This window comes from Aquila chrysaetos, chromosome 16 (genome assembly GCF_900496995.4).
Source record: "Aquila chrysaetos chrysaetos chromosome 16, bAquChr1.4, whole genome shotgun sequence".
Lineage (NCBI taxonomy): Eukaryota > Metazoa > Chordata > Aves > Accipitriformes > Accipitridae > Aquila > Aquila chrysaetos.
In genome coordinates, this window is record NC_044019.1 from 14,628,692 (window position 1) to 14,654,837 (window position 26,146).

At 38.7% G+C, this 26,146-nt stretch overlaps 1 protein-coding gene across 5 annotated transcripts in view; it reads left to right on the forward strand.

The window, feature by feature from the left end:
• Positions 1-26,146, forward strand: part of ABCC8 (ATP binding cassette subfamily C member 8) — an 81,152-nt gene that overhangs the window by 12,164 nt on the left and 42,842 nt on the right. For all 5 annotated transcript variants that reach the window (XR_003926897.1, XM_030038908.1, XM_030038907.2 and 2 more), the window contains exons 5-12: positions 457-699; positions 1,575-1,763; positions 7,894-8,058; positions 10,070-10,225; positions 16,744-16,878; positions 18,015-18,177; positions 23,006-23,046; positions 23,351-23,496. Coding sequence is in view for 4 of the 5 variants with exons in the window: in XM_030038908.1 (XP_029894768.1) it covers positions 457-699; positions 1,575-1,763; positions 7,894-8,058; positions 10,070-10,225; positions 16,744-16,878; positions 18,015-18,177; positions 23,006-23,046; positions 23,351-23,496 (1,238 nt within the window). In the remaining variant the exon portion in view is untranslated. The remainder of the gene's footprint in view (positions 1-456; positions 700-1,574; positions 1,764-7,893; positions 8,059-10,069; positions 10,226-16,743; positions 16,879-18,014; positions 18,178-23,005; positions 23,047-23,350; positions 23,497-26,146) is intronic.

Here is a 26,146-nt window from a genome sequence, read left to right on the forward strand (position 1 = left end):
ACAGCACAGGTAACTCCATGTTGGGAGCTAACTAAATGCGAGGCAGTATGGTGTGGAAGATGAATCGCTGTGATAGCCTCAGGGCTGTGCCTAAGCTAGTGCATCCCATGTTGCACTGTCTGGAACTCAGAGAGAGAGGCTGGGACTGTACTATTTGAAATATAAGGTAAGTATTTTTTTTTCTACAAGTATGCAAATTTGTACCCCGTAAATGAAGTAACAGTGAATGTTTAGGATGATTTATTTCTAGACTGGATGCCTGATTTTACTCAGTACCTGAGGAAACTGGATTGCTGTATTGGTCGAATTTGAATACCTAAGTTCCTTGAGTACTTTTAAGAAACCAAGACTGATTCATTGATTATCTGCGACATCCTTTATCTTTTATCTATTCTTTGTGGACTTTTATTTTGCATGCATTTAGTGTGATTCTTTTGGTATTTGTCTGAATTTCAGAGGTATGTTTTCTTCAAAACTCCTAAAGAAGTTAAACCTCCTGAGGATCTCCAGGACCTTGGCGTTCGATTCTTACAGCCGTTTGTGAATCTGTTATCCAAAGGAACATACTGGTGGATGAATACGTTCATCAAGACTGCCCACAAAAAACCAATAGACTTGAAAACCATAGGCAAGCTTCCCATTGCGATGAGAGCTCTGACCAATTACATTCGCCTCAATGAGGCCTTTGAAGCACAGAAGGTATGCAAAGCATGGAATTACGTCCGTCTGCTTGCTCAGTGCTTGTGTTTTTCATTACTTTTTATTGTGTAAGCATGATATAAAATTACATAAACAGACATGATGCAAATGAAGTATCCATTAGCATAGCTTTCCATATACAGAGAGATCACATACTCAGTTTTACCTCATACAAATAATGAAATTTCTCTACCAAAACATGCATGTCAAACACATTACTGGTTAAATGCGTGTAAAGCCAAATGGCCTCTGTTTTGATGTGGGAAGTAATTACAAACTGTATTCACTGAACACCGTTATCATTCTTCCTAATAAGACCCTGGAATCGTTCAATTACAGAGTCAATATTAATGAGGCCTCACAGGACTATTTTTTCCATGTTATTTCAGTTACAGTTTGTCTGTAGGAGAATTCAGGGCTGAAACTACCTCAACTCAAATTGACTCCCTGGTGGGAGCTGAGTGTAATCAGGATTTTAAGAGAAGTCTTTTGCATCCTGTCTAAAAAGAGTGGAGGTTTCCAGTCTCTATGTTCACAGGAAAAAAAAAAACCAACAACAAAACCAACTGTCAGTTCCCTCCCTCTTTTTTCTTTCTCCCCCAGCAAACCACAAACACCACACTTACTTGATCCCTATTAAGGGTAGGGAAGAAATCATGGTTCTTTTTGTGAAGTGGAGGAGAGTACAAATTAATGCTTTGTTCTGACTCTATAAGAACAAATGAAACAATAATTGTAGTTCCTGTGCTTTTCTAGCTCAAAGATTGCAACTGGTTGTCAATTAATTAAAGCAGGGATAAAAATACCAATAATATATCAGACCTGAGGTTAATGTATAACATAATCCTCACTATTTTTTTTTTTATTCTGAACAGAACAGAAGGTCATCATCTCCACAAGGATCCAGATCAATTTGGCGTGCTCTCTGCTGTGCTTTTGGAAGACCCTTGCTTCTCAGTAGCACATTCCGTATTCTGGCTGACTTGCTTGGATTTGCTGGTCCGCTCTGCATCTCTGGGATTGTTCACAATGTTGGAAAAGGAAATAACACCATCCGCCCACAGGTACTGTCAAAATTTCATAAAAATAGAGGAGTCAAAAAAGTAATGCTATGACTATGTATTATTTGGCCTCAGTAAAGAAAGTGACTCTGCCATGTATTTGTGAATGCTAGAAATGACAGTATGTATGTACTGCCTATTACCTACTTTTATACCTTGATGGGGAGCAAAACACATTACCCACGCATCTAGTCAGGCTTGCATTCTGGAAAATAACCTCATTCAAGACAATGGTGAAGCATATCCAGAATCCCACTAGTATCATAAGGATTTTAGGTACAGTCTTGATTAAAGATTGATTCAAGTATGTGACCAAGTGCTTTTTGGAAAGGAAAAAGTGTGGTTTTAATAGGCTTGGCTTTTCGTTTCCAAAAATGAGTGATGTCTAAGAGGATTAAAGCAGGCTTTTGTCATCACAATAAAATGCCAAGTAATTTAACTGTGACAAAGAATTTCCACTAGGGTCTTTGGGGAGATTGGTTTTGAAAGATCAACTGAAACATATTTTTAAGGGATGCTACTTAAATGAATGTTCCCCAAGAAGAAACAGATGTACTTCTTGATTAACTAAAGAGGAAAAAAAAAAAAAAAAAAAAAAAGACAGACTCAGGAAACATCTTTTCATTATAAGGTGAGGTCACTCAGGCTGGATTTCTATGAGAAAGATCAGTTTATTTCTGCAGCTCACTTATTGTTTGATATAGACTTTATTTCCAAAGTCTGTTGACGCTAACAGAAATATACCCATTCATTCAAGTACACTTTGGATTAGGTCCACTGTAAATATTTAAATACATCATATGCATTGCAGAGAATTTAACAAAGGCCTCAGGCTAAAATTAATTGTTTATCCATTTTGCAATCCTTATCCCAATATTTGGAAACTTTAATGTAGCAAGTAGATTCAATGGAAACCAGTTAAAGCAGGAAATGAAAAAATTAAGACTATAGGGCTATGTTGCAGCAAAGTACTGTGGGAGCTTTTGAGCTCTGCTTCTTGATAATTTGTTTGGAACACTGTTTCAGCTGAATTTATAACAAATCACAATTTACAGATTATCCTGTTTAATTTTCCTATTAAAGTGTCAGCTAGTGCTTCTCTGTGGAAAAAGGTCAGGTCTGGTCCAGATAAACCCTACACGGCCTCATCCAGCATTGACATCCTCACCATACGTAGCAAAGTGGTAGCCTCATCGTTGTGGTCATTTATACTGTTTGGGGATTACCTAACAGCAAGATTCACTGATGGTGACAGTCCATGGGTGACACTTACGGGTGTATATTTACCTTTGCTAAAAGGTCTCCAAGAGGCTTTTCCTTCTGTTTTGACCTGATTTTTGCACATTCTTTTTCTGTTAAGAGGCTAATTACCTTTACATTTGAAAATTGCTTTTGCTGGATTAGGTGAAATATCTTTCTAAAATGTATGAAGGCTTTCTATTCAAACCATCTGTAAACAGATGGAGGTGTTCAGGAAAACTCCCACATGTATACACATACCTAGCCAACTGGGTCTACTTTGGAAAAAAACCACCAGCTCTACTACTAGGAATGTTACATCCTTACTTGTAATGAGTCAAGAAAGGAGAACCTGAGAGCTGCATAGGTGTGAGAAACAAGCCTCCTAAAACACTGTCTTATGAAGGTAAAGATAAGTTGGGGGGAGACATTGTTTGTGCCTGTTGTGCTGATGAGTTTGAGGGCGTTGGAAAGAATTGCCGTATGGTGGGACAGAATTGGATAAGCAAAGTAAACTGTGAGTACAGCGGAGAGTGTCTTTTACCCATCCCTTAAAGTGACATTTCTTCATTTTAAATAGATTAGATTGAGGAGATGTTGTAATGGCTCAACTGTATCTTTCAAACAGAAATTCTGTTTGTGAAACTGAAAGCGAAGAGATGGATCCTAAAATACAATATTTGCTCTATTCTTCAGGCCCTTTGTGACAAAGATAAACTACCATGGAGCTGGAACTCTGCGATCACGTGGGAGTCATGGGCAGTATTAACTGCTTTAGTTAGTGCCGCAGTTAGAGCACAACAGCATCTTAAATTCTGTCACACTCTTGTGTGTATATATATATATAAGTTTATTTATAACTCCAATATCAATATTTATGGCCATCCCTGAACATTCTTATGACATTAATTTCTCTGAGTGTTAGAGCCTACTGGCACTTCTAAAAAGTGGTATTATCCTGAAATCATCAGGAAGGGGGGGACGCTGAATGTCCCCAAAGCCATTTCTGAAAATAAAACATCTAATTAGTTCATCAACTTCTCAAACAAGGTTATTTGTCTTATATGCAAAAAGTTCAGTAGATGTTCAGTTACTTCTTTGTGTTTCCTGCAGGCTGACAAGTGTACTTAAACAACTATTGTAGTTTAAACACATAGATGCTCAGTGACTTTGTAAACCGTAATGGCCTGATAATGCATCTGAGACTTGGCAAATATCTTGGTGCTTTCACCGTCTGTGTGTGACGTTTATGTATATATGTTTAAGTCCTCATTTTCTCTCAAGTGAGTACTAGAAGACACAACAAGAATATTCATCTCCCTTTTCCTCCTTGTTTATCTATTATACAGTGTTTTGATGTGAATCAACACTGCACCAAAATCTCATTGCTAGAAAAGTGTGATTTGTCAAAACATGATTGCGTAAAAAATGGTATTCTTTTAAATACAGTAAAAAGTGGTATTAGCTGCAGTAATTAGCAGTACTAGCCAGGTGTATCTGTAGGACAGCATTGAAATTGTGCTGCTTCTGTTACTGCCTTTGATATAATACAGCACAACCTGTAACCTTCATGGTTCATGATTGTGATAATGCTCTAGCCTTTCTCTTTGCTGTCACGTTAGTAGCTTTCACAATCACGATCTCCCAGTGTCACAGACTTGTATGTTCTAGCTTTGCCTTCATAAGAAGCTTTTTTTAGTTTTTAATGTATTACAGAGATGCCACTTTTTCCTGGTTGTCACCCTGTATTGAAATAAAAAGAAATCCCAGTGAAGAACTGCTAAAATAATAGCTGACCTGAGGAAGGGCAACTCAAAGGAAAGATTCACACTGTTGCAAGTTAACAAGATATGTCTGAAATGAAAACGTCACAAATGTACATGATCCCGTTTTTCCCCAAATGTGCTTTTTCTTTCTTTTTTTTTTTTTTTTAAACCACCACGTTTTGCAGTTATATACTGTTTTGCATTCTGTTTTGTATTTGAGTATATAAACAGTGCACAGGAAACAACAGGTGGCTCTTAAACTTGTACAGTTGAGCAGCAGGGGCAGTTCTTCCACCTTCCATGTGCCTAATGCTTATATTTAAGAGTCAGAAAGATAAATTGGATGCATCTAATTGGCCATGGTCTTGGCCAATTTGTGAATTTCTCTTTTCTTTTCCACTGTCAAGGCCTTACAGGTAGCATGGGAGGAGACTTGGTTGTACTTGTAATTTTCCAGACCTGTGGTACATTTTTTTAAAGCTTCCAGGCTAAATGTAGAGCCTTGAGTCTTCCTTCTTATTCTACAGAGTTACAGCAAGAATAAATTTACAACCACAGTTACATCTTGCAAGGGTCGAAGACAAGTTAACTTGATTTGAAAAGCTGAACTTGCAAGATGATAAATAATCTGGAAGAGAGGCTCACTTTTACTGTACCATAGACTTTTTGTCGTATATAATGCTGCTGTAGCCTATTTGAATTACTGTGGAATAAGTAATAATTTAGGGCTTAAAATCCCTTTAAGTTACAAATAACTAAAACAGTAGTTAACTGTCTATCTGAATATAATTGCTGATGTGTACCATAATTGTTCAGAGTTTTGCACTTGATACAGGTTTAAAGAAACAAGTATGCCCAGTGAAGGCTAATTCCTTATTTAGTTCAGTGGCCCTACAGACTGCAGACATGTTTATGTGCATCAAATCTGGTTGAAGTCAAAGTACCTGGCTGAATTGGAAAATATTATCATCTAAAAATTTACCTTTGAGAGCAAGAAATAAATTATTGAATAAAATAGGTTTTATTCCCTGTTTTCAAAGCATAAAACTCAGCACTGTTCAGTGTCAGTGAGGGAAATTTTCCATGTTCTTGTAAGTTCTTGCACTGTATACATACATAGAAGTAGTATATGACTATCAAGATGCCTCCTTATGGAAATAAGGAACATTTGCATGAACAAAGATTTACAGGATTGGAATCACAATTACTTGCTTTTCTTTGTGTCCAGCCTTGGTCTGAATCTGAGTAGCTTGTAACAAATGCCACATAAGTGGGAAAAGGGGGTAAACCTAAGAAATCCACACGTCTGTCTGTGTTACATAGTAGACAAAAGTCCTTTGACGGCTGCTTAGTTTGGCCAATGTAAGAGTTCCACAGTTCATTCGGAAGTGATCAGATATGGAGAATGACTCTTTGGTGTTGATGAAAGACCCTCCAGGCACCTCAACAGATGGTTAAACAGTTCTGTGGTCAGATCAGACTAGTTTCCTCTCACGAGAAGGAATATTGCTTTGTGAGGTGGGAGGCACTGTGTCAGGAAACTTGTATTGGATGTGTTCTTGTATGCGCTCTTCTCATGGAGTAAAACAAAGGATCCTTTCAAAAACTGTTTTGCTCATCGTCTTGTTTACTTGTTTGTAAAGGTAAGCATACATTTCTCTGCTTTTAAGCTTATAAATTACCCTACTGATGTCAAAGGGATAGATAGTGTGCCTACTACAGCAATGGCAGGAGCAATTATGAATGTCAAAAGATGGAGTAAAAAGAGATGGAAAAAATACCGCAAGACTTTGGTTCCTCAAGAAGGTGAAGTGACCTATTGGGTCACCACTGCTGAAAGGACTTGATCTTCCTCCTTTCACATTCCTTGTCATCCCTGCTCCTGTTCTCTCCTTTGCTCTAGCTCTGGCACCGACTGGACACTTTTGTGGTCTGATTTGGCCCATTAAATGAGAAGTAGCAGATTTTTTTTGCTGGGCTGATTTTCTTTTGTCAGTGATTTGAATTGGCTCAGGAAGAGATCCAATTAGCTCCCAAACGAATGCATAGGAAGTGACAGAAACACGCAGGTTGGAGCAACCCAGGTGCAATTAGAGGTAGGGAGAAGTTTGTTCATCTTTCAGCCGGCTCAGCCTCATCTTAAAAAAGCACTGCTTTAAAAACTGAGTTTAGCCTCTGTATTAACTTGTCATGTGGGGTTTCTATAAACAGTTAACTGCAAGGTGCATATCAGATCTAATAAAATGTACAGACAGTGAGAGTTTGTGAAATACAGTTTAAGTATTATAGCAGTCTTGAAAACACCAACAGCAAAGAAACTATGTAGGCAAGAAGAAATGTGCTGAGCAAGGAATACAGCCAGAGTGTAAATGACAAGAAGCCCTCTGAGAGGGAAATGAAAGAGATCTCTTCCTAATTTTGCCTTCAATGGCAGCATTAGCCAGCAGTCAAAGTTTTGAAGGAGCCGAGGGGAGAAAGAGGAAGGCAGAGACATTTTAGTTTCAGAAGGCTTCCCAAAATGAGCCAGCCTCTTGGCTAGTTGTGGCACCAAAGGTGTCTGCTTGTTAAATATAATCCAGAATAAATGCACTGCTTTCCTAGTAAGCTATCGACATGCTTCAGAATGCACTTTGGTGATCTCATGAACTTGCTAGGAGGTAATGACCATAAATAAAAATGCTGAACAAGATGCTGCAGACCAAAATAATGCGCGTAGTTCCAGGAGTTGGAAGGATGTGGTTTTGGCAAATTTGTGAAGGTCATTTTAGTGTTCAGTAACATGAGGTGCTAAAATAAGGAGACTAAATTCGCTGAAAAGATGTTAACTAGTCCTTTCCAACGATGGGCAGTGCACATCTTTTAGCAAATGACCATATGGAGTTACTTAGTGTCCTAGAGTTTTGGAAGGATATCAGAAATCCTATAAATGTCATTCTGCATTTAAATAAAGCTTACTGAGTTGGCACATTATATGACTCTTTCTTTGAATTAATAAACTGTGAGGTTTCAGATAAGGTTGGGCGCATTTTCAAAGTCATAAACTGTGGTTATCTCTGTTTATTAATTATGCAAAACTAGTAATTAAATTACCATTGCACCTGATTTCTAACTTTCTTTTTTTTTTATAGACTAAAATTCTGGGTGTTTTCTTTATTTCGTCTCAAGAGTTCCTGTCCAATGCTTATGTTTTGGCTGTACTCTTATTTTTTGCTCTTCTATTGCAAAGGACATTTCTCCAAGCATCATATTATGTTGCTATTGAAACAGGGATCAACTTGAGAGGTGCAATACAGGTAGCCAATATATTATTAATTAACCTATTTTCATACAGTCATGTGTATTTCTAAATACAAATTTTAATTATAGTCGTTAAATTCTGAAACGGGTCTCTCCTGAAATGTATTGAATATAACCATTGCCATTAAAGATTGTGTTAACTTAGACCTGCATTCTCCTTGCTCTGCATCTTATTTAATGATTTTATATAAACATTTATTTGTAATATCTAATGCTGTATTTCTTCTTCCCTTTGAGCATAAATTTGCTCTCAGTAAAACTGAATGTAACTTTTGAAACAATTTAGGTTGTGAGCTACACCTTTCCTATCTCAAAGGCGCGTTTTTGTAGCTTCCCATGCAAATAATACAGCTTTAAAATGTCTTGTAAGTATACTTTGGACAAAAGGATAGGTTGTATTCCCAGTGCATGGAGTAGTGTCTTATTCCATGGGTCAAGCCACAAAAATCTGCCAGGCATTGTGGAGTCTGTAATTACTGAACATAAGTAAGACTGGTAAAATGGAGTCCATAATCATTGTATAACTGTGAACAGGAGATCAAAGTTTTATGTAGTATACAAAGCTCTGTGCCTGGAAATGAGAGAATTAGGTGTAAGATTACAAGGCGATATTGCCAAGTGCACTGGCTGAAACCTACCCTCTGCCAGCTTGAAAGCCAGCCTTATAAGTTACACTATTTATCCACGGAACTACATAGATCCTGTGAGAGTCTGTGAGATAGATGGATGCTTTTAATAGCAGCATAATTGTTTAATCCTCTTTTGATCTTACACTTGGAGGCACTTGTCAGCTGCCAGACTTCTGGATTCCGCCCATTGTTTTTCCCTTATTAGAGTGAAGTAGAAAATTCCTAAAGAAATAAAAATTTCACCTAAATTCAAAATATATATAAAAAATTGCATGTATTATGTCAAGCAGAAGAGCTGCAACTAACTGAAAAATACACGGACCACAGCAAGTGTAAAAGGGGAATTGTTGGAAAATAGTGCTACATTAATTTTGTTTAAGAAAAGCTTTGTGTTCTCTGCACTGGATATTACACAGAAGCCCAGATAACGCTGGCAGCCGGACCATTCAAATAGGACAATTTCTAGCCATCACTCTAAGCAGCAGAATAAGTATTAATGGCAGTCTCTGTGCCATTTTTTTATACAATTTTTTTCCTATAATTTTTCAATTTTATTTAAACCTTCTATCTCTTTTCCTCCCCTGTGTAAACCTGCACCTGTTCAACGTGCCCTATATGACTTTATGCTTCATGATGGACAGCTGGCACTTGATCCGAAGGCACTTATTGAATCAGGGTGCCTCCTGTCAGCCAAGTCTCATGACGGCAAAGCAGCACTGTGTAGCCTTTTATCAAACCAACTGGTAAAAGTACACTTTCATTATTGTGTATTAAGATACTATTATACACAATGCCTGATTCTGCACTGCGGAAACTACTTAATTCAGTACAGAATCGGACCTGTTACATTAGTTGTCTATGAATTAAACTTTGTAATGGGATTGAGCTCTCTAGACAAAATATAGCAACATTCTCAGCCAGGAATATGGTCCTGAAGTTGGATGGGACCCGAATCAATTGTCAGAGAAAAATAACACGGATTATAATATAGTGACTATTATATATTGAGTGTACTAATATTTTATTAGCACTAGTTACAGCAAGGGCAGTACATGGAGAAGCTGGAGGTATAAATCATAGTTGTTAGTATGGTTCTTGGACCTTTGGGGCAGTAAAGGTTTCATTCTGTTACTGATCCACAGGGATGCAAAAAGGGAGTACTTAGACAACCATTATGTACCTAATTGCACTGTGCTTTTTGTGGGTGAACAGTAAGACTGTAGCTTAAAATTTTTCATCATAACAAAAAAGGCCAAACTTTAAGCTCTTCATTCAAGTTATTGGGAATGTTGGTTTCCCTCAGAATGCATGTGTTTTAGATGGAGCTAGAAATCTTATTTTATTTCTGTATGCTAACACCTTTTGATCTCTCTTCCAGACAAAAATATACAATAAAATTATGCAGCTTTCAACCTCTAACATGTCTATGGGGGAGATGACTGCAGGCCAGATCTGTAACCTGGTTGCCATAGACACAAATCAGTTGATGTGGTTCTTTTTCCTTTGCCCTAACCTTTGGGCTATGCCAGTACAGGTAAGGAGCTCGAACGTGCTTTTCGTATTAATGCGCATCAGTCTGTAGTGAGTGATTGCGTATGAATTTTATGAAAGTAGAGATATTAAAGAAGTTAAAGAATAACTTGAAGTAAGATTCAAGCTGTTAATATCTAGAAACATTGTATGGAATATATTTCACATCTGTGACGGGACTGTAGGTATTTAGGAGTGTATTAGGATCTTGACTGTTGCCAAACATGCTTTGCGTTTGTAACAAGAATGTATAGGGTGCAGCAGGTCGTGTTATTCCAGTGCATTCATTTGTTACATCAGGGGAGTTAACTGGCATGTATTGCAATCATTTGTCTTCTGAATCCCTGCAGAAGCAAGAGAAGTAACAGTTTGTTAAAAAATATGATCGCTTAGAGATCGTCCTTTGGACATCCCTTAAGACTACTGCTGCCTCGTGGATGACACATTCTTGTGTACGAAATTCCACAGATTCATTTGTTATATGAAATGGTTTTGCTAATTTATTCTCTCTGGTGCCTTTGGTCTCCTGTCTCTAAATACCACCCTCATCCCTTCGGCCTCCTTTCCCACATGCATGACATGGGGCAGATCACTGTTCTGAGTCATGCTCAATCGCCTGGTGACTCCGGGTTCCATGTCCTGTAGCCTCGTAGCATGTGTAATGTCCAACAAAATACAACTGTGTCTTATCAAGTCTTTAAGATGAGGAAAGCAGAGTCCCATCTCAGAGGGTACTTTCACAATTGATTTAAATTAATCTAAGCCTGTTCCCTTACTGAAACAGGGGTTCGTAGGCTACGTTCAACATGGAAACATGGCATTTTTATCTCCTTCATTGTTCCAGCTCTATAGATTATGCATTGTGTCACATGAGCTTGCGGAGCTACGGAAAAACTAATCTGATGAAAATTAGTCTTTTTTCAGTGAGGTAGCATTCCTCTGAGTCTGTGAAGTGATCTATCTCACTGGGTGGCCATGCGATTAAGTTTAAGCTAGTAAAAGGATAGAGCAGACACAGAGTAGTAGGAGGTCAGAGCGATCTCAGTACAACCTTAGCTCATTTTTCAAAGTTTACCCTTACTGAAACAGTGGAAAAGTGCAAATTAGTTTGGAAGAGCCAGTACTTAAATAAAACCATAGAAACCTCCTGCACTTCCATTTAGGAATTTTCTGAGAAAACTGACAGTGAAGCACATAGTTTCATCTGATATTAATACATTACCCTGCAAGTCTTTCTGCTTTTTTCCAGCTATGCAGTGTATTTTTGTCAAGAGTGCTTCAGTGCTGAAAGTAAACACAAACAAAAGAGGCAGCAGAGTTTGAATTCACTCAGTATTTTCTAAAAGTATCATTTAGTTTCAAAAACATGATGAAAACTCCATTGTGTTCATGTCACAAAGGTGGTCTGGTTCCAGCACTGTGCAGAGGCTGATTGGGCTGGTGTGGAAATCAGAAAGCTGCAAGTAATCTACCCAGCAGCTTTGCATTTTGTGTTGCCTGCTCTTGCCCAAAAAGGAAATAATTTTCATGAGACAGTATATGGACTGCAGCTGGCAGATGATATTTCCAGTCAGTTTCTAACATGGCTTTAGGAGTGTTGCTTAGGAGTTCCTGTGTCCATCAACATCTGATACTAATGATTTTCTTCTGTAAGATGTTGAGCATATCAGAATACTATATTGAAAAGTTGGGGATAGGGAAGAAAAGCCAGCCACTCAGGTGATTATATAAATTATATGAGTGTCCTTCAAAGGTGCTAGACTGCTGGCCGTCAGGACATCTGGATTCTTTTCTGACAATAAAGATACATGTTAGAACTGAGTGGGTTTTATAGTTGTTCCTGTCAAAAACAAGAGGTCAAGCTGCTACAGATAAAATGAGCAAGTCCTCCTTTGTGATGGTCTTAAAATCATCTAATTGCATGGTAAGCCAGATTAATTTCCTAACCCGGAAAAAAAAAAAACCAGCAACCTGGTTTAACTATTTTCCCTGTATTTGTTTTTTTCCTCACTGAGGAAAATACTGGGGAGGGGCAATGCAGGTCGTCTTCATTGTCAGTGATAGTGAGTTCTTGAATGCATCTTGTGTAGTCTCAATCCTTGGGGGGGATTTGTTCTCTGGAAAACCAGTTAGTGTCCTCCAAATACTCTGGGAGTCTTCACACTTTTGCTATGTGTTTGAAATCTAGTATGTTACCATATGTCTTCTAGTATCTCTGTGGTCATGAGGGGTAGATTGCTTCCGAGACTGCAGTTGAACCTGGAGGAAGAAATCATCTGTCTGAATCTCTCGTAAAACTCCTGCTGACTCCAGTGAGAGTTGTAAAGCCTCAAATCAGGATAGTGAGCACATTAAGGTGTAAACAGTCAGCAGCTTACTAACTGATGACTACTTTCTGCTTTCGTGCCTAGGGTTTGGATTTACTCCACATGTGTGAGCTGTATATAACTATGCCTGTTAAAATATTAAGGTTTAAAGTGCTTGTAGTCATATTTATACAGGTTATAGTGTGGCTGCATTCATACAGTATAAATGTATTTGTCTCTTTCTTGTGCAGGAGTAACTGCATTGGGGTATAGACTAGTTTTCCTGATACTGGAGAGACTTATATGCCAGCTAAAAACATTTTACTTTCTAGAATTAAAAAAGGGTGGTGGATATAGCAATTATCAGCAGGAATTTTTCAGGAAGAAACTTGACTTCTTTTTTAGCATCAGGATGGTTTCCCTGAAATTATGGGGCGGAAAAAAGGGAACTACATTATTATAAAGTGGGGAAAAAAAACAATTATCAAGGAACATGTGCTAATATTGATTTCTAATTGCAAAAGAGAAGACAACTGTAATGAAGAGAAACTGATAGGAAATACAATATTAAATATGGTTACAGGTTGGTTCTTTGTTAGTAGCAATTTGGATATCAGAGTATTTTTTGTCCATTTACTAGAAGTACCCTGCGGTAAGAAGTCAGTGATTGTACGCTGCTAAAATGATATTGCTGAAAGAGCTATGAGGCCTTAAGAAGAGTCCATCTCTTTAATGATAACTTCTAGGGTCCAATTATCCTCTAGGCTTAGTCTCCATTGTAAGTCTGTTGGTAAAACAGGCTATGTGAGAGGTACCAATTTCATGTATGCTTTTTGTAAGACCACTCTGGCAGCTCAGGGTAGGGACAGCTTTAGTGCAACTGAGAATTAAGCCAATTTAATTGCATATTCTGTAACAACATTTTGCTGTTATGTGCCAGAAGTCACGGACTCATAAAGATTTTCTGACAGTCATCTGAAAATATGATTATATTTGCATTAAAACTCAGACCCTGTGATGTTCCTTAGATCAGGATGATCAGTGTCAAAGCATGCTCCTGTTTTGTGGATGGTGCACGCATTGTAAGGCACAAATCAACGAGTCACGGTGGTCACAAAGGTTTCTCCAAAACATGTTTCTGCAACATTCATTCAATACCTTGTTTTATGAGGCAGTGAAAGCAATTACTGGATGCTGGAGAGATGGCTGATAAAAAAATTGAACAAACTTGATTATTATTTAAAACAGGTTTTTAATTGTTTTGTAGCTCTTAACCTAACAATTGGCATTTCAGCATCTGCTGCAGATTTTGTAATTATCCTCGACTTAGAAGACCTAGCCATTCATAACAAGTTAGGTTTTCTATACAGTCCAGTTAATTTGAGCCTCATCTTTGCTCTGACTGGAATCAATAGGAGCTTTATCATTGCCTTAAGTTACTGTTTGAAGGCCATTGAAACCCATGAAAAGAGGCCTGGGCATGTCCATCAATTGAAAGATGCCCTCAGTAGGCTTGGCTCAAACCCTGGGAGCAAAATGAGGCCCTATAAAGGCTTTCCCCACTGCCTCCATTTTATAAACACCCTTGTTTGTTTTCATTGTTATTATTAAAAAATCCTGTATTCTCATATCTCTGGTTCATTGGCAGGGATAGTTTAGAGTTGTAATGAAAGGACATTTGTCTCTTTCAAAACTGGCCACAAAGCAGTTTCTGGCAGAAAGTGTTTGCTATCTTCAGTAAATAATCAAGACAAACTAAAAAGAGCTATTGGTGAGTGTCTTGCTTGTGATATGTATCTCTGACAGGTAAAAGCTTTGGGATTTTGATGAAACGGAAGCAAAGTGTTTCGTTGCACAGTTTTTTAAAAATATGCTTGTTACCTTGTCAGAAATATTAATGTCTGACAAGAACATTCTTCTGACAAGAAGTCTTCCCATCTGCCAGATACTGTCCTTCAGCAGTTCAGATATTATCTATGTACTGTTTATTCTTGACTGTGTAGTGTACGGTATAATAAATATAGAATTACTTGCAATAATGCTTACAGATTTCAGCACTTTTCAGCTACGAGTATTCACGTACTTAAATTAAGAATACATATTTTTTTTGTCCCATACATGATGAATGTATTTTAAAAGTTTGCCCTTATTATCACGATATAAAGAAGATGAAAATGGGATAATTTCTAATCTATTGAAAACATAAAATTTTTATTGCAAAGACAGACCCTTTCAATATCTAGGATGGCGGGGGAAGAAGGTGTGAGCTAGCAATTCCTTCAGGATCCAATAGCTAGAATAGCTTTCCCCTCATCTGTGTGAGAAGCTGACGCTCTGTTTCTTGAACCAACCAGTCCCATAACATCCTTGAAAAACAACCAGTAGTGGGGGAAAGCAGGGGGCGAGTGTTCCGCATTGACTTAGTAGTTTTGAACATCTCTTAACTGTGCACTGTTTAATGCTTTCTTGTATTTTGAGTGCCTAGATTGTCTGCCCATGAAGAAGCAGTTGGGAATGAATGTCTTAATCTGTAAAGACCAAGACCATTTCAAGTTTTGGAGGGGAGCTCTGCCAGGGCTGTCTGACAGAGGAGAGGCTTTGCATGTTTTCTTTGGCTTCGTACACTCATGGATTTCCTGGCTTCAGATGGAAGCAGATTGCTCACTTACTCATCACTAATAGATCTTTAATTTACAATTTAAACTTTGCTCTTAGTAGATGTGTGGTGTATATACAATAGGACTTTACTTTCATGTTACTGCATGTTTCTTAAGTAAATACTGTGACTCATTTTAAGAGTCACGTTTTAGTTTAGTTCATCTGCAGAGAGGCATCAAAGGATTGTTAAGAAAAAAAAATGTATTTTCTCTCTCTGTGTGCCTTAAATTCATGGAAATGTCAAGATGGAAATGTGCAAAGTAAGGACTCCATTTTTGTTCATGGAAACACCCAATTCCCATAAATATGTGTGGGGATGGATGGGTTTATGACTACTGAGCTTTAAAATTATGTAATATAGTGTTTCTGTAAGGGTTATGAGAGTATGCAAATATAGCAAGAGTAGTAGCTAATGCTTTAAGGAAACTTCTAATTTTTTTTTTTTTAATTAAGGGAAATTATGTATGAAATTAACTTTCTATCACTATGTCTTCTGATTAATTTCTCAGCTTATACTGATAAATATAGAGAGTGTCTGGGCTCCAGATTGGTTAGGAGTCAGTCATTAGAATAGTGGTAACTAACATTGATAGCTTGTATATCTTGTTTGCATTTATTGAGCTGCTTACAGTATCCCTTTCCATCCAGACTGTGGCTCTCTAGATTCTTATTTATCCAAAGACAAACTTTTTTTTCTTAAGCTGTTTTTGCAACCTTTTTTTAATAGTCGTCGCCAGTCTGGTACTATGCATCCTTAAAACAATTCCTTGCAAGGTTATGTTACAGTTTATTTGAAGTGGACATTCTTAGTGATATGATTTATTATGTCCCTTTTTCATGTACTGGTCAGCAATAATGTCATGTTAACATTTACAAGATCAGTTGTATCTTTAATACTATTTCATACTAGCTTCTATAGTAAGCAAAGAAGCATTCCTTCTTTGTGCAAGTCCGTTGTGTTGTGGACTAGTAAGTTCTGTTCAAACTCAGAGATGTAATTTCTTCCCTGGTGTAAAAATGATTAAATGTCAAAGAAGGAAAAAAAAAGAATCCTAAGTCAAAGAAAATGCATGCTACATCTTCTGGCCAATGGGGAAAAATATTTAATAGTGACTGCAAAGGGAATATCTCAGTGTGTTACTTTGGAAGTATTTTAAATTACCTTTTAAATTTTATTTAAAGTTTTTTTTAATAAATGTATGTATTTTTAAGTAAAGTTATTTTAAATAGCTGTGAGAGTTACATTATAAAAGATATGCAAATCTGTACAACCGTCTTCTACTGTTCATAATGGGGAGTCCATGAAATGGAAATACACAGAATCCACAAGCTGGGGAGGAACACTAGCTGGGTGTATTTGGTCCTCTGACAGAATATCCTGACTGATCAAACGCCACTGTGCCAGGGAGGCAGAATATATGATGTCTGGGGCTAGGGTTAGCTGCAGTGGCTGTTGGTTTTGAACATGCTGTCCAGTTACCCTGTGACTAGTCTTTGTGGTGCATATACAAAGTGAAGCCATCCCAAGCCTTCCCCTCACTTTCTTTTCTTCCAACAGATAATTGTAGGAGTTCTTCTGCTCTACTACCTTCTTGGAATCAGTGCCTTAATTGGAGCAGCAGTAATCATCATCCTTGCACCTGTTCAGTACTTTGTGGCAACAAAACTCTCACAGGCGCAGAGAAGCACACTGGTAAGTGTCTCCAAACTTGTACATGATATAAATATCATCTCTGGTAATTATGCATTGGTCTGTGTTTGGAATTACAAAGCTAACCATGGACATTGACGAGGAACTGTGGAGCTTAGAGGTCTGCTAAGTCATGAGCTGTTCCTTGATCCCTCGCTTGGCTTATCTATAATTTAAATCGCCTGCATCACTGCCAAGAAAGTTACCTTGGTTCGTAGGAATTACCATGCCCAGCTGCTCTGAACCTTATCCCCACATTCAGCCACTGTTGCACTGCCAAGAAAGCCGTATGAACCTGTAATGGAGCCAGACAGCTTGCTGAAATCTCTTCCACCACAAATCATGGGTAGTAATGAGAGTTATTTGTGCACATTCCTGTGTGATAAGTAATGCCTTCACATCAACAGTATATACCCTTCTAGAAATGTTGACAGTATTCATCCCTGTAGCACCCAAGCAGACAGTCAGCATCACCTAGAAATTCCTGCAGATGGGAGCAGCACATTTTGTGCTAGAAATAGCTCCACTGCACAACGTAGTGCAGTACAAAGATCCTTGAGCTAGCCTGAAAACTGGAAGCAGCATAACTTCTAGTTATGCTTTACTGGGAATATAACTTTAGCAGTGTATTACTGTGCCTGAGCCAGCTGGCCCTGCTCAGAGTGAACGTTCCTTACAGTATGACAGCTTCTCACTAATGTGGCCTTGCTGCTTTGAAGCCTGGCATCGATGGTTCCGCATCAAGTTGATGGGGCAGAGCGGTGTGCCAAGTCGTAGCTTGTCTTTGTGTTCTTACCTTCTCTGTACATTGTCAGTGTGCCTGTTGAAAATCCAGCCACTGTGCTGGGCAGTAGAAGTCATGAGAGGCTGCCTTGGAAGTGATCAGAAAGCTGACAGAGGAGTAAAATTTTCGGTACAAGCTATATGATTTAGGAGTGCCAACCAACTGCCTGTTCACTTGAGCTCTAGGGAAGCTCGCCTTCATGAAAAACAGTAACAAAACATCTGAATGGACAGAACTAGTGAAGTATACCTGACTGATTACAAGGGGCTGTGTACAATTTTTGTGTGAGCCTTATGTTTAGGAGACAGGTACTTTAATTATACTTTTTAAGTAAATATGTATGTAAATGTTGCAGGAGTACTCCAATGAGAGACTGAAGAAGACAAATGAGATGCTTCGAGGCATTAAGCTCCTTAAACTCTATGCTTGGGAACACATCTTTCACAGCAGTGTAGAGGAAACCAGACAAAAAGAAATGACTAGCCTCAAGTCTTTTGCCCTTTATACTTCCATATCCAGTAAGTCTCTTCCTTCGTTCTAATCCGCTGTTCAGATGAAGTGCTACTGCATTATTAGCTACTAATGAGTTTACCATTTATCTGTTGAGATTTTTTCAGTTGCTTTAGGCTGTGGTCCATACTCCTCACTTTCCATTTAGTCAGACTTTCCATTTAATTCAGTAGAATTTTGCCTGTATGCGAAATACGCCTAAAAGAGAAAGTCAAGATTAATACTTCATAGCATTAGCTTTTCTGGAGAAGAACTTTTAAGGGACAAGTGTTTCCCAGGCTTCCTTCAGCCAGCACTATTCCCCTCTATAACATAGCATTCAGGAAGAAGCCTTTGTTGATATTTATTTTTCTTTTCCGCCTGCATTTTGCACGATACAGTGTATCATAATATATCACAGGAATTGACTTTGCATTGAAGCTCCAACAGATGGTACTTATACATTCTTACTTAAAATTTGGATTTCTTATAAAAACAAGTGATTCTTAGGAGCATTTCTATATCCTAAAAAGGTAAAATATGAGAATCCTGGCAATTTCATCAGTCCATATCCAGATTCGTTTGTCTCATGTTAACTTTCAAGCTGCTTTAAGGCATTTATCATCCTTTTAAAGAGACCTAGAGCCAACTGAACTCTGTATTTGAGGAGATCATATGCAACACCTGTATAATTGCTACTGTAATACTTTAGAAATAATTAATAAAGTCATACTGTAAAATGCTCTTCATATGATCTGTAAGATATTAATGAAATGGAAACTTCTAGTGAGAAGTGTTCAAATACCATGAGCTACCTGTACAAATGCCTTCTAGACTAACAAGGAAGGCTACTCCTTAGGAAAATAACTTCCAGTCTGGTTAGTACTATTTAATTTCATTCACCCAAGAGATGTGCCGCTGACATTCTTCCCTGCCAAATGATCACAAAGGTAATACGCTCCTGAGGGACAAATCCTGATCCCACTGAATTTACCTGGCATTAAGTCGAGGTTTTCATTGCCTTCTGAGACCAGAATTTCTCTCTGGGGATCCTGACCTCTCTGTGCTTGGAGGGTAGTTTCCATTTTGACATAAACCAGAATTTAGCTGGAGTAGATTGTGTGACCGGAAACTCCATCCTCCCCCCAGATCACCACAGACAGGCTCCCTTTGTTTGCGCTACTTCAGGTGGCATTAAAATCTATAGTCAGAGCCACAGGTTCAGCTGCAGGACTGAAGGAGCTGTGGAGGCTTATTTGATTTTAAGTCCTCACAGTATCATTTGTAACAGATACAAAAAGGTGTTTTCATCTCAAGAGTACTGACTATTCTGTAAAGAAATAGTGACATAAATATGAAACTGTATTATTAAAAACAATTCTAAATAGGTACTGATGGTTCTTGAAACGTGTACATTTGCATTCTTGTTTGTATTATGCGTGATATTTATGTCTATGTAAGACACAGTAGATCAGTTTCTCAGCTGGGGTAAACCAGTGCAGCTTTTTTATGTTTTTTTTTAAGAGTTCCTTATACCCTCTGTCTTTAGAAGAAATTACACTGATCTTTACAAACTTGTACTTTAGCAGACTACATAGGGAACATAAATATAGGAGAATTTGCTGGTTTCCTTACCACAAGTGTAAATAGAATGACAGGCATGATCAGCACAAATCGTGTTTGCTACTATTACAGTGAATGTATAATTTTGGTTTTTTTAAGAAAGGAGGAAAAAAAAAAAAAGCATGAAAAAAGTAGGAGATGACCAAGATTTTATGTATTATTGATAAGAGGAAGACAGACGATTCCTAGAACAATAAGAAAGCAGAAATGAGGTGTGTGGGTTTTTTTTTTTTTTTTTTTTACATACAGTGCTGAAAGGACTCTGGAATACTTTTCTAAGTATACTTAGCTATTAACATGAATGAAAGAATGTGGGTGGAGCTACTTCTATTCATGAAGAATAGATTTGCATTGAATTACAGAAAATATACCTATGACTTTCAGGGCAGTGTTGGCTAGACCACAAGAAAATTCCATTTCAAGACCACATGGAAATTGGATCTCATCTGCCTCGCCTCCTGTGCCTGGATCCACTTTGTACATATATGGAATTGTTCATGTATACCAAAAGAGCTATTATAGACATTAGCTCTTCCTATGATTTTAATGAATGTACCCACCAGAATCAAAGTTGGGCTGCAAAGTTGGTAGTGACACCTTTTGAGTTTCAGTAGTGAATTCTTTAACTGTAGCAAAGCATATTCCTATGTAACTTTTTTCATACTGATTAGTAAGATTATCCTATGTTCAGTTTTACAGGATTTAGTATACACTATATATTTAGGAAAGATGGAGAAAGAAAGGAATGGTTTTCCTGTTTCTATGAATTTTTGCCTAATCTGTCAGAAGCAAAGTGACTCCAGGCTTTCTCACAGGAAAATAACAGTAGTTACTATCCTAAAATATTCAGAAATTACTGAAAACATTTTTCCCAGTTTTCAGTCTGCCTTTTTCCAGTAACAAAGTACTTTTGACTGAATCTAATTAAACCAGAAGTCTTAGCTGCAAACTAAATTTATGTTAGAAAACATTTTATTATTCTGAACACTTACATAATTGAAAAAAATAAAAAAAAATTAAAAAAAAAAACCCTCCCAAACTCCAGTGGCTCAGTAAGCCCTTATTTGTTGGCTTGCAAGAAGATGTTTGAAGTGAAGTCCTTAGATGTACTTGTGATCTCACAGAATAACAAAATTCAGAGCGACTTGTTGGGAGCCACCAAGTGACCCCAGCTGTCTTAACGGCAGCGGGCTTTGTCAACCCTACAGTATATTTAATCTGTCCAGCTTTGTGTTTGACAGGTATGATCTATGATCTTGTACTGTAGGCAGCAGAAGAGCAGAGTCCATCTCTCAGAAGTTTATCAGCTTTGCTAGATTCCCTCATCAGATTCATTCATAAAAGCAAACTCATGTACTGCAGCAGTCTCAAAGGCAAATTGCAAATGCAAGGATTTAATAGAATTAAGTAGTCCATAGCTGCAGGCAGCAAGCTTCACTTCTTTTTCAAAATTTCAATGCCACAGCTACCTCAAGTTTATACAAAGTGTGAAAACTGGGCAGGAAGTAGAACCATTAGGAGAAATGAGAGTCTGAACTGAAGCTGCTCTGTATTCCAACAAAGAAAAGAACATTTTCCTCAGAATTTTTTTTTTCCTAAGGTGAAGAGTAAACTGTGAATTTCTAGGCTTTAATACATACTCATCTTTCAAAGGCTAAGCTTTTATTTTGGAAATATATATACAAATATACCTACATTTTGAAACTCTCTTTTGTCAAGGAATTAGAGCTACATGAAATTACATAGCTATTTTATTTATGCTTGAGTACAGAGTTTACAAGTGTGTTAAAGGATTCATTAAAGATCTTCTAAATGTAGAAAAACGGAATGACTGACAGTATGTTAAGTTCTTCAGGGGCTTTATGCCCAGAAAAGGATGGCCAAACAGTCAACCAGAAGTATTTGTGGGTCAAATGATGACACTCCACTTCAGATGAAGCAACTGGGGAGTGCTTTTACTGTCTGAACATTGGCTGTACCTGGTGGGAAGAAAGATCAGGCGTAGTTTAAATAAAAAAGAAGTGGCTAGCCTCTTTCTTTTCTGTTACACATGTACTGACCTTTTAATTCTATTTTAGCTATAGATTCTATATTCTTTCTCTGTATTGTTTACTTCATGAAATAAAATTGAGCAAAGGTCAAAATGAAAAGGCGGTGATTAAATAATATCCTCAGGTTGCGATAGAGAAGACAGATGTGTGGGGTAAGGTTGTAGCTCTGATTCTGACTCAAGCTTCCAGATGGATAACTGGTTTTTATTGCATTCTTAACCTGTATTCCTGCATGATCTAAAAGACATCCCTATGCAGAAATGGTATTTGCTTTCTTCTCCCTGTCCATCTGTTTAATAACCTCTGAATGCTATAGTATATGAGTTGCTATAGTGAGGGGATCGGAGGCACCAAGACAGACACTGTTCGAGGTCAGGGGGGAAACGGGTTCATCGTTTGCGTTTCAATAACGCCAGGCCCAGCTGAAATCAAAGCTCTCCCACATTGAGGTACCGTTAGAACCTCTGTCGAGCTCCCGAGGACATTCACGAAGTAGCCAAGCCTGACAAAGCGGGAGTAATTAGGAGTAAATCCTCCATACGAATAAACTAAGTCAAGGATACAGTGCAGGGTTGCCAATCTTTCCTTACCCTTCCAACCTGATCCCGAAACCTGAGGGGGACCGCAAAGCCCTGTGCTTCGGTGGTGGTCACAACCCGAGGCGTGTGCCGGTGGCGTAGCCGGGGCTCCTGCCGCTGGCCTGCGGGCTGGGGCAGGGCCCGGCCTGGGCTGCGGGCTGGGGCAGGGCCCGGCCTGGGCTGCAGCCCGCCGGGGGGCAGGCCCAGCCCCGCCACCTGCGCAGCCTCTGCCGGCTCTCCTTTCCTCTCCCTGTCAGGTACGCGAGTCGCCCGCCAGACCTCGCACCGGCTCGGCCTTTCTGCCCGTCGTGAGACGGAGACCTGCGGTGCCCCTCGCCTGAGCTGCGTGTGAGCTGGTGGCGGCTCAAAACCAGTAGATCTAGTCATCTTCTTCTAGGGTGCACTCCCGGGTTCTGTCTGTTCTGGTGACGTGAAGTGAAGCGTAGGCATTTTAAAACAATGTACTGATGTGTGTAGATACTTGAGCGTTTTTCCGATCTTAAACATAGAAAATACCGTTGTAAACCAGCGCTAGTAGTATTTTAACATTTAGCATGTCTGAATGGAAATTGTTTCTAAATGTTCCTACGTGTTTTCCTCCACAGTCTTTATGAATGCAGCAATACCAATTGCAGCTGTACTTATAGTAAGTATGGACTTCTCTAAGTGGTGTTAATTACAACTGCGTCCTCAAGTATAAGTGATGTGGAAATGAGGAAGGAGGAGGACAGGATGCAAACCTGCTACACATTTGCAATTCCTCTGGGAGAGAATGAAAATGCGCACTTGTTGTCTGTGACCAGAAGCAGCCCGGAGTATGCAGCACTCCCGCAAACTGTTGAAAGAGTATAAATTAAGATTCTGTAAATGAAATGCTTATGAAATACGAAGTCTTTGTGCATTTCCTTCTTTATGACAAAATGCTGATGATGATGTCTGTCTCTTTGTAGACATTTGTGGTCCATGCTCATCTGACAACAAAGGCTGATTTCTCCCCATCCGTGGCATTTGCCTCCATCTCCCTGTTTCATATTCTTGTGTCTCCGTTGTTCCTGCTCTCCAGTGTGGTTAGATCCACTGTCAAAGCATTAGTAAGGTAAGAACTGTAAAATTAATGTCTTTGCTACCACCTCTCTGACTTTTGAGAATGTATCTATTGCTCATTTTACAATTTTAAGTTTAGAGATAGTGTGGTGATTGTTTATCTATTGTTGTAAATTGCTTCCCAGCTTTTTACTTTGCATGGTTCCCTTGGTTGTAGCATGTTGGCCAAGTTCTTTCCTGATACAATTATCACAACCAATATTTAGTTGTCCACAGCTGGTACTTCATTGTGTAGAATGGGTTGAGCTATATTGGTACTGCTTGCAACGAATATGTGGTAACTGGAAAGGAAACGAAAACTTACTGAAGATTTGGTTTTGTAAATCATCCAAGTGTTTCCCTCCATCAAGCATGTAGAAGGAAAAAAGGTAATCACAGAAGCACATGTGTTTCAGCGTGTATCTCTTGGGCTGTACTCAGCCTCCACCCCTCTGCCTGAGAGGTTGCCTGTTGGTGGAGAGATAGACTTAGTCAAATAAAGAAACTAAAAAAAAAAAACCAAACCCTTACACTCAATACTTAACAGTGATTTTTAAGTTAATGACTAAATATCTACTCCAGACTTGATGAGTTTTTACTTTCTTATGAACATGTTAGTCTGAGTGTTCAAAAACTGAAATAACAACCAGTAGAACTGCTGTTTCACTGGGAGTTTTACTTGGAGTATCAACAGATTTGTGTAAAAACCTCTTAATGCTTTTCATATGCAGTGTAACTCTACCTGACTGACGTGGGGAAGAGGGACTTTGGGTGGCTTAGTTTATTAGGAGCTCTTTGTGACCTCCGGTATAGCTGCCTTAAGAGCTTGTTTAAACTATGGGACAGACACTGGACACCAGCCCTTGCTTAATTGCCTTTGTGTCTCTTTGGAGGTGGAAAGGAGACTACAGCAGGAGGCTGAGATTGCCCTCGCTGTTTTGAAATTCCCTGACAGTGCAAAGTCACAGCTGTGTCCTCCCTCCTAACAAGTGTGAAATTTGAGAGTGTCAGCAGCTGGCATGAAATGTTTTGCAGCCACTGTGGCAGTCCCTAGAGTCATGACGAATTGTTATGCTAAGATTGCAGCCAGTGAAGTGTCTGGGGGCCCACACTAGCACTGGTAATGGGCATTTATTTTGGCTTGTCTAAGGATTTCTTTGTAAATGAATTATGTACCTGTTAATGCTGCAGGAACAATTCTAAAGCAATTATTATCAACCAAGTATTAATTGTTGCTAGGTGGGAGTTCTTCATGAGTTATTCTGTAGTTATCTTCTTGTTAGCAGGCTAATGCCCTGCCGTTTGTGCTGCAGACAGGAATCCCCCGGTTCAAACTCTAACAAAGTTGACATGATCCTTGTCTCCCTGGCTGGCTGCATCACAGTAACCCGGGTAGTGTTCCACAGTGCGTTGCTCCACAGTGCTGCTCGTGCTACTCTAGGTGTGTCTTCTGAGTACCCCATCCTTCAGTGCAATATTTTGGGAGCATGTACCAGGTATTTTCAACACATGCAAACACATGCTTCCTTAAATAGTTTGGTAAATGTGAAAAAGCAGGCAGTTATTAGAAAGCTGTGTTTCTGCCAATTGAGCGCAACTAATGTTTACTTGCTGTAACTGTGTCCTGCTGTTACACCTTCCTTCTAATAAGTAGCTGATCAGTAAGATCAGGTAGAGGTAACCTAATTTATCAAGTTGTACTTCAGCTTTCTTTAGGCTGAGATACTCTAATTGGTTTTAGCAAGTGTACAAGACAGCTTCTCCTGTAGTGACAGAAAGGAGCGAAGTGAAGCAGAAGATGGTCCAGCATTGAAACCAGCACATAAAGGATACTAAGAGGGTGTTACTGGCTTTTCATCTCAGGCACTTCACAACCCCTGCTCTGTTAATATTGGCTACAGTCTCTGATACCAGATGCTATTAAGGACAATAATCTCCACAAATAAACTTGTCAGTATCTTTAATCATTACACATGTGCCCAACTGCAAAGCATCATCGTGGTTTGCCATTGACACTATCAGAACAACTGTGTGATTGATTTCAGTGGTAAAACAGATTTAAAGCTTCTGTTCCACATAGGGCCCCTGCAAACTTTCCAAGTTAAGGGGCTAGGGTGTTTGCTTCTGAGAGGGAGAACTGTTGAAAGTCTTTAGGAAGGTGAGAAATTCTGTTATGTTATCTCTTTGAAAAGTTTGGTGGGTTTTTTTTTAATATGTAGAGTGTTTGTGCCATTGAAAATGAAAACTGAGCAGTCAGTTGAGGTATTTCTTAAATGCGAAGTTTTCAAGGACAAAAGGTAGTGTACAATTTTCCATCAGCAAAGGTCATGTAGCTAGAGTGGCATTATGTATCTTACTGGGTTTAATATGAAACAGGTTTTTCAGTTAGCTGTGCAAATAACCATGTTTTGATCAATACATCTATTCTGTGGCTTAAAAATAAGCTCCCCTGTGGACATATTGGAATACAATGTCAGCAAGAGCTCTGTAGAGAACTTAGGGTTTATTTTATTTTTTAAGACTGTAGAATGGTGTGGCATCCTGAAATGAGAGTTGCTGCCTCTAACAAAAGATTTTCTCACAGCTGTACTGTTTCCTCACTAATTGCCACAGGAGTGGCAATTCCAGAATTAAGCAGAGCATTGGGCAGAGTTCTTGCAGAG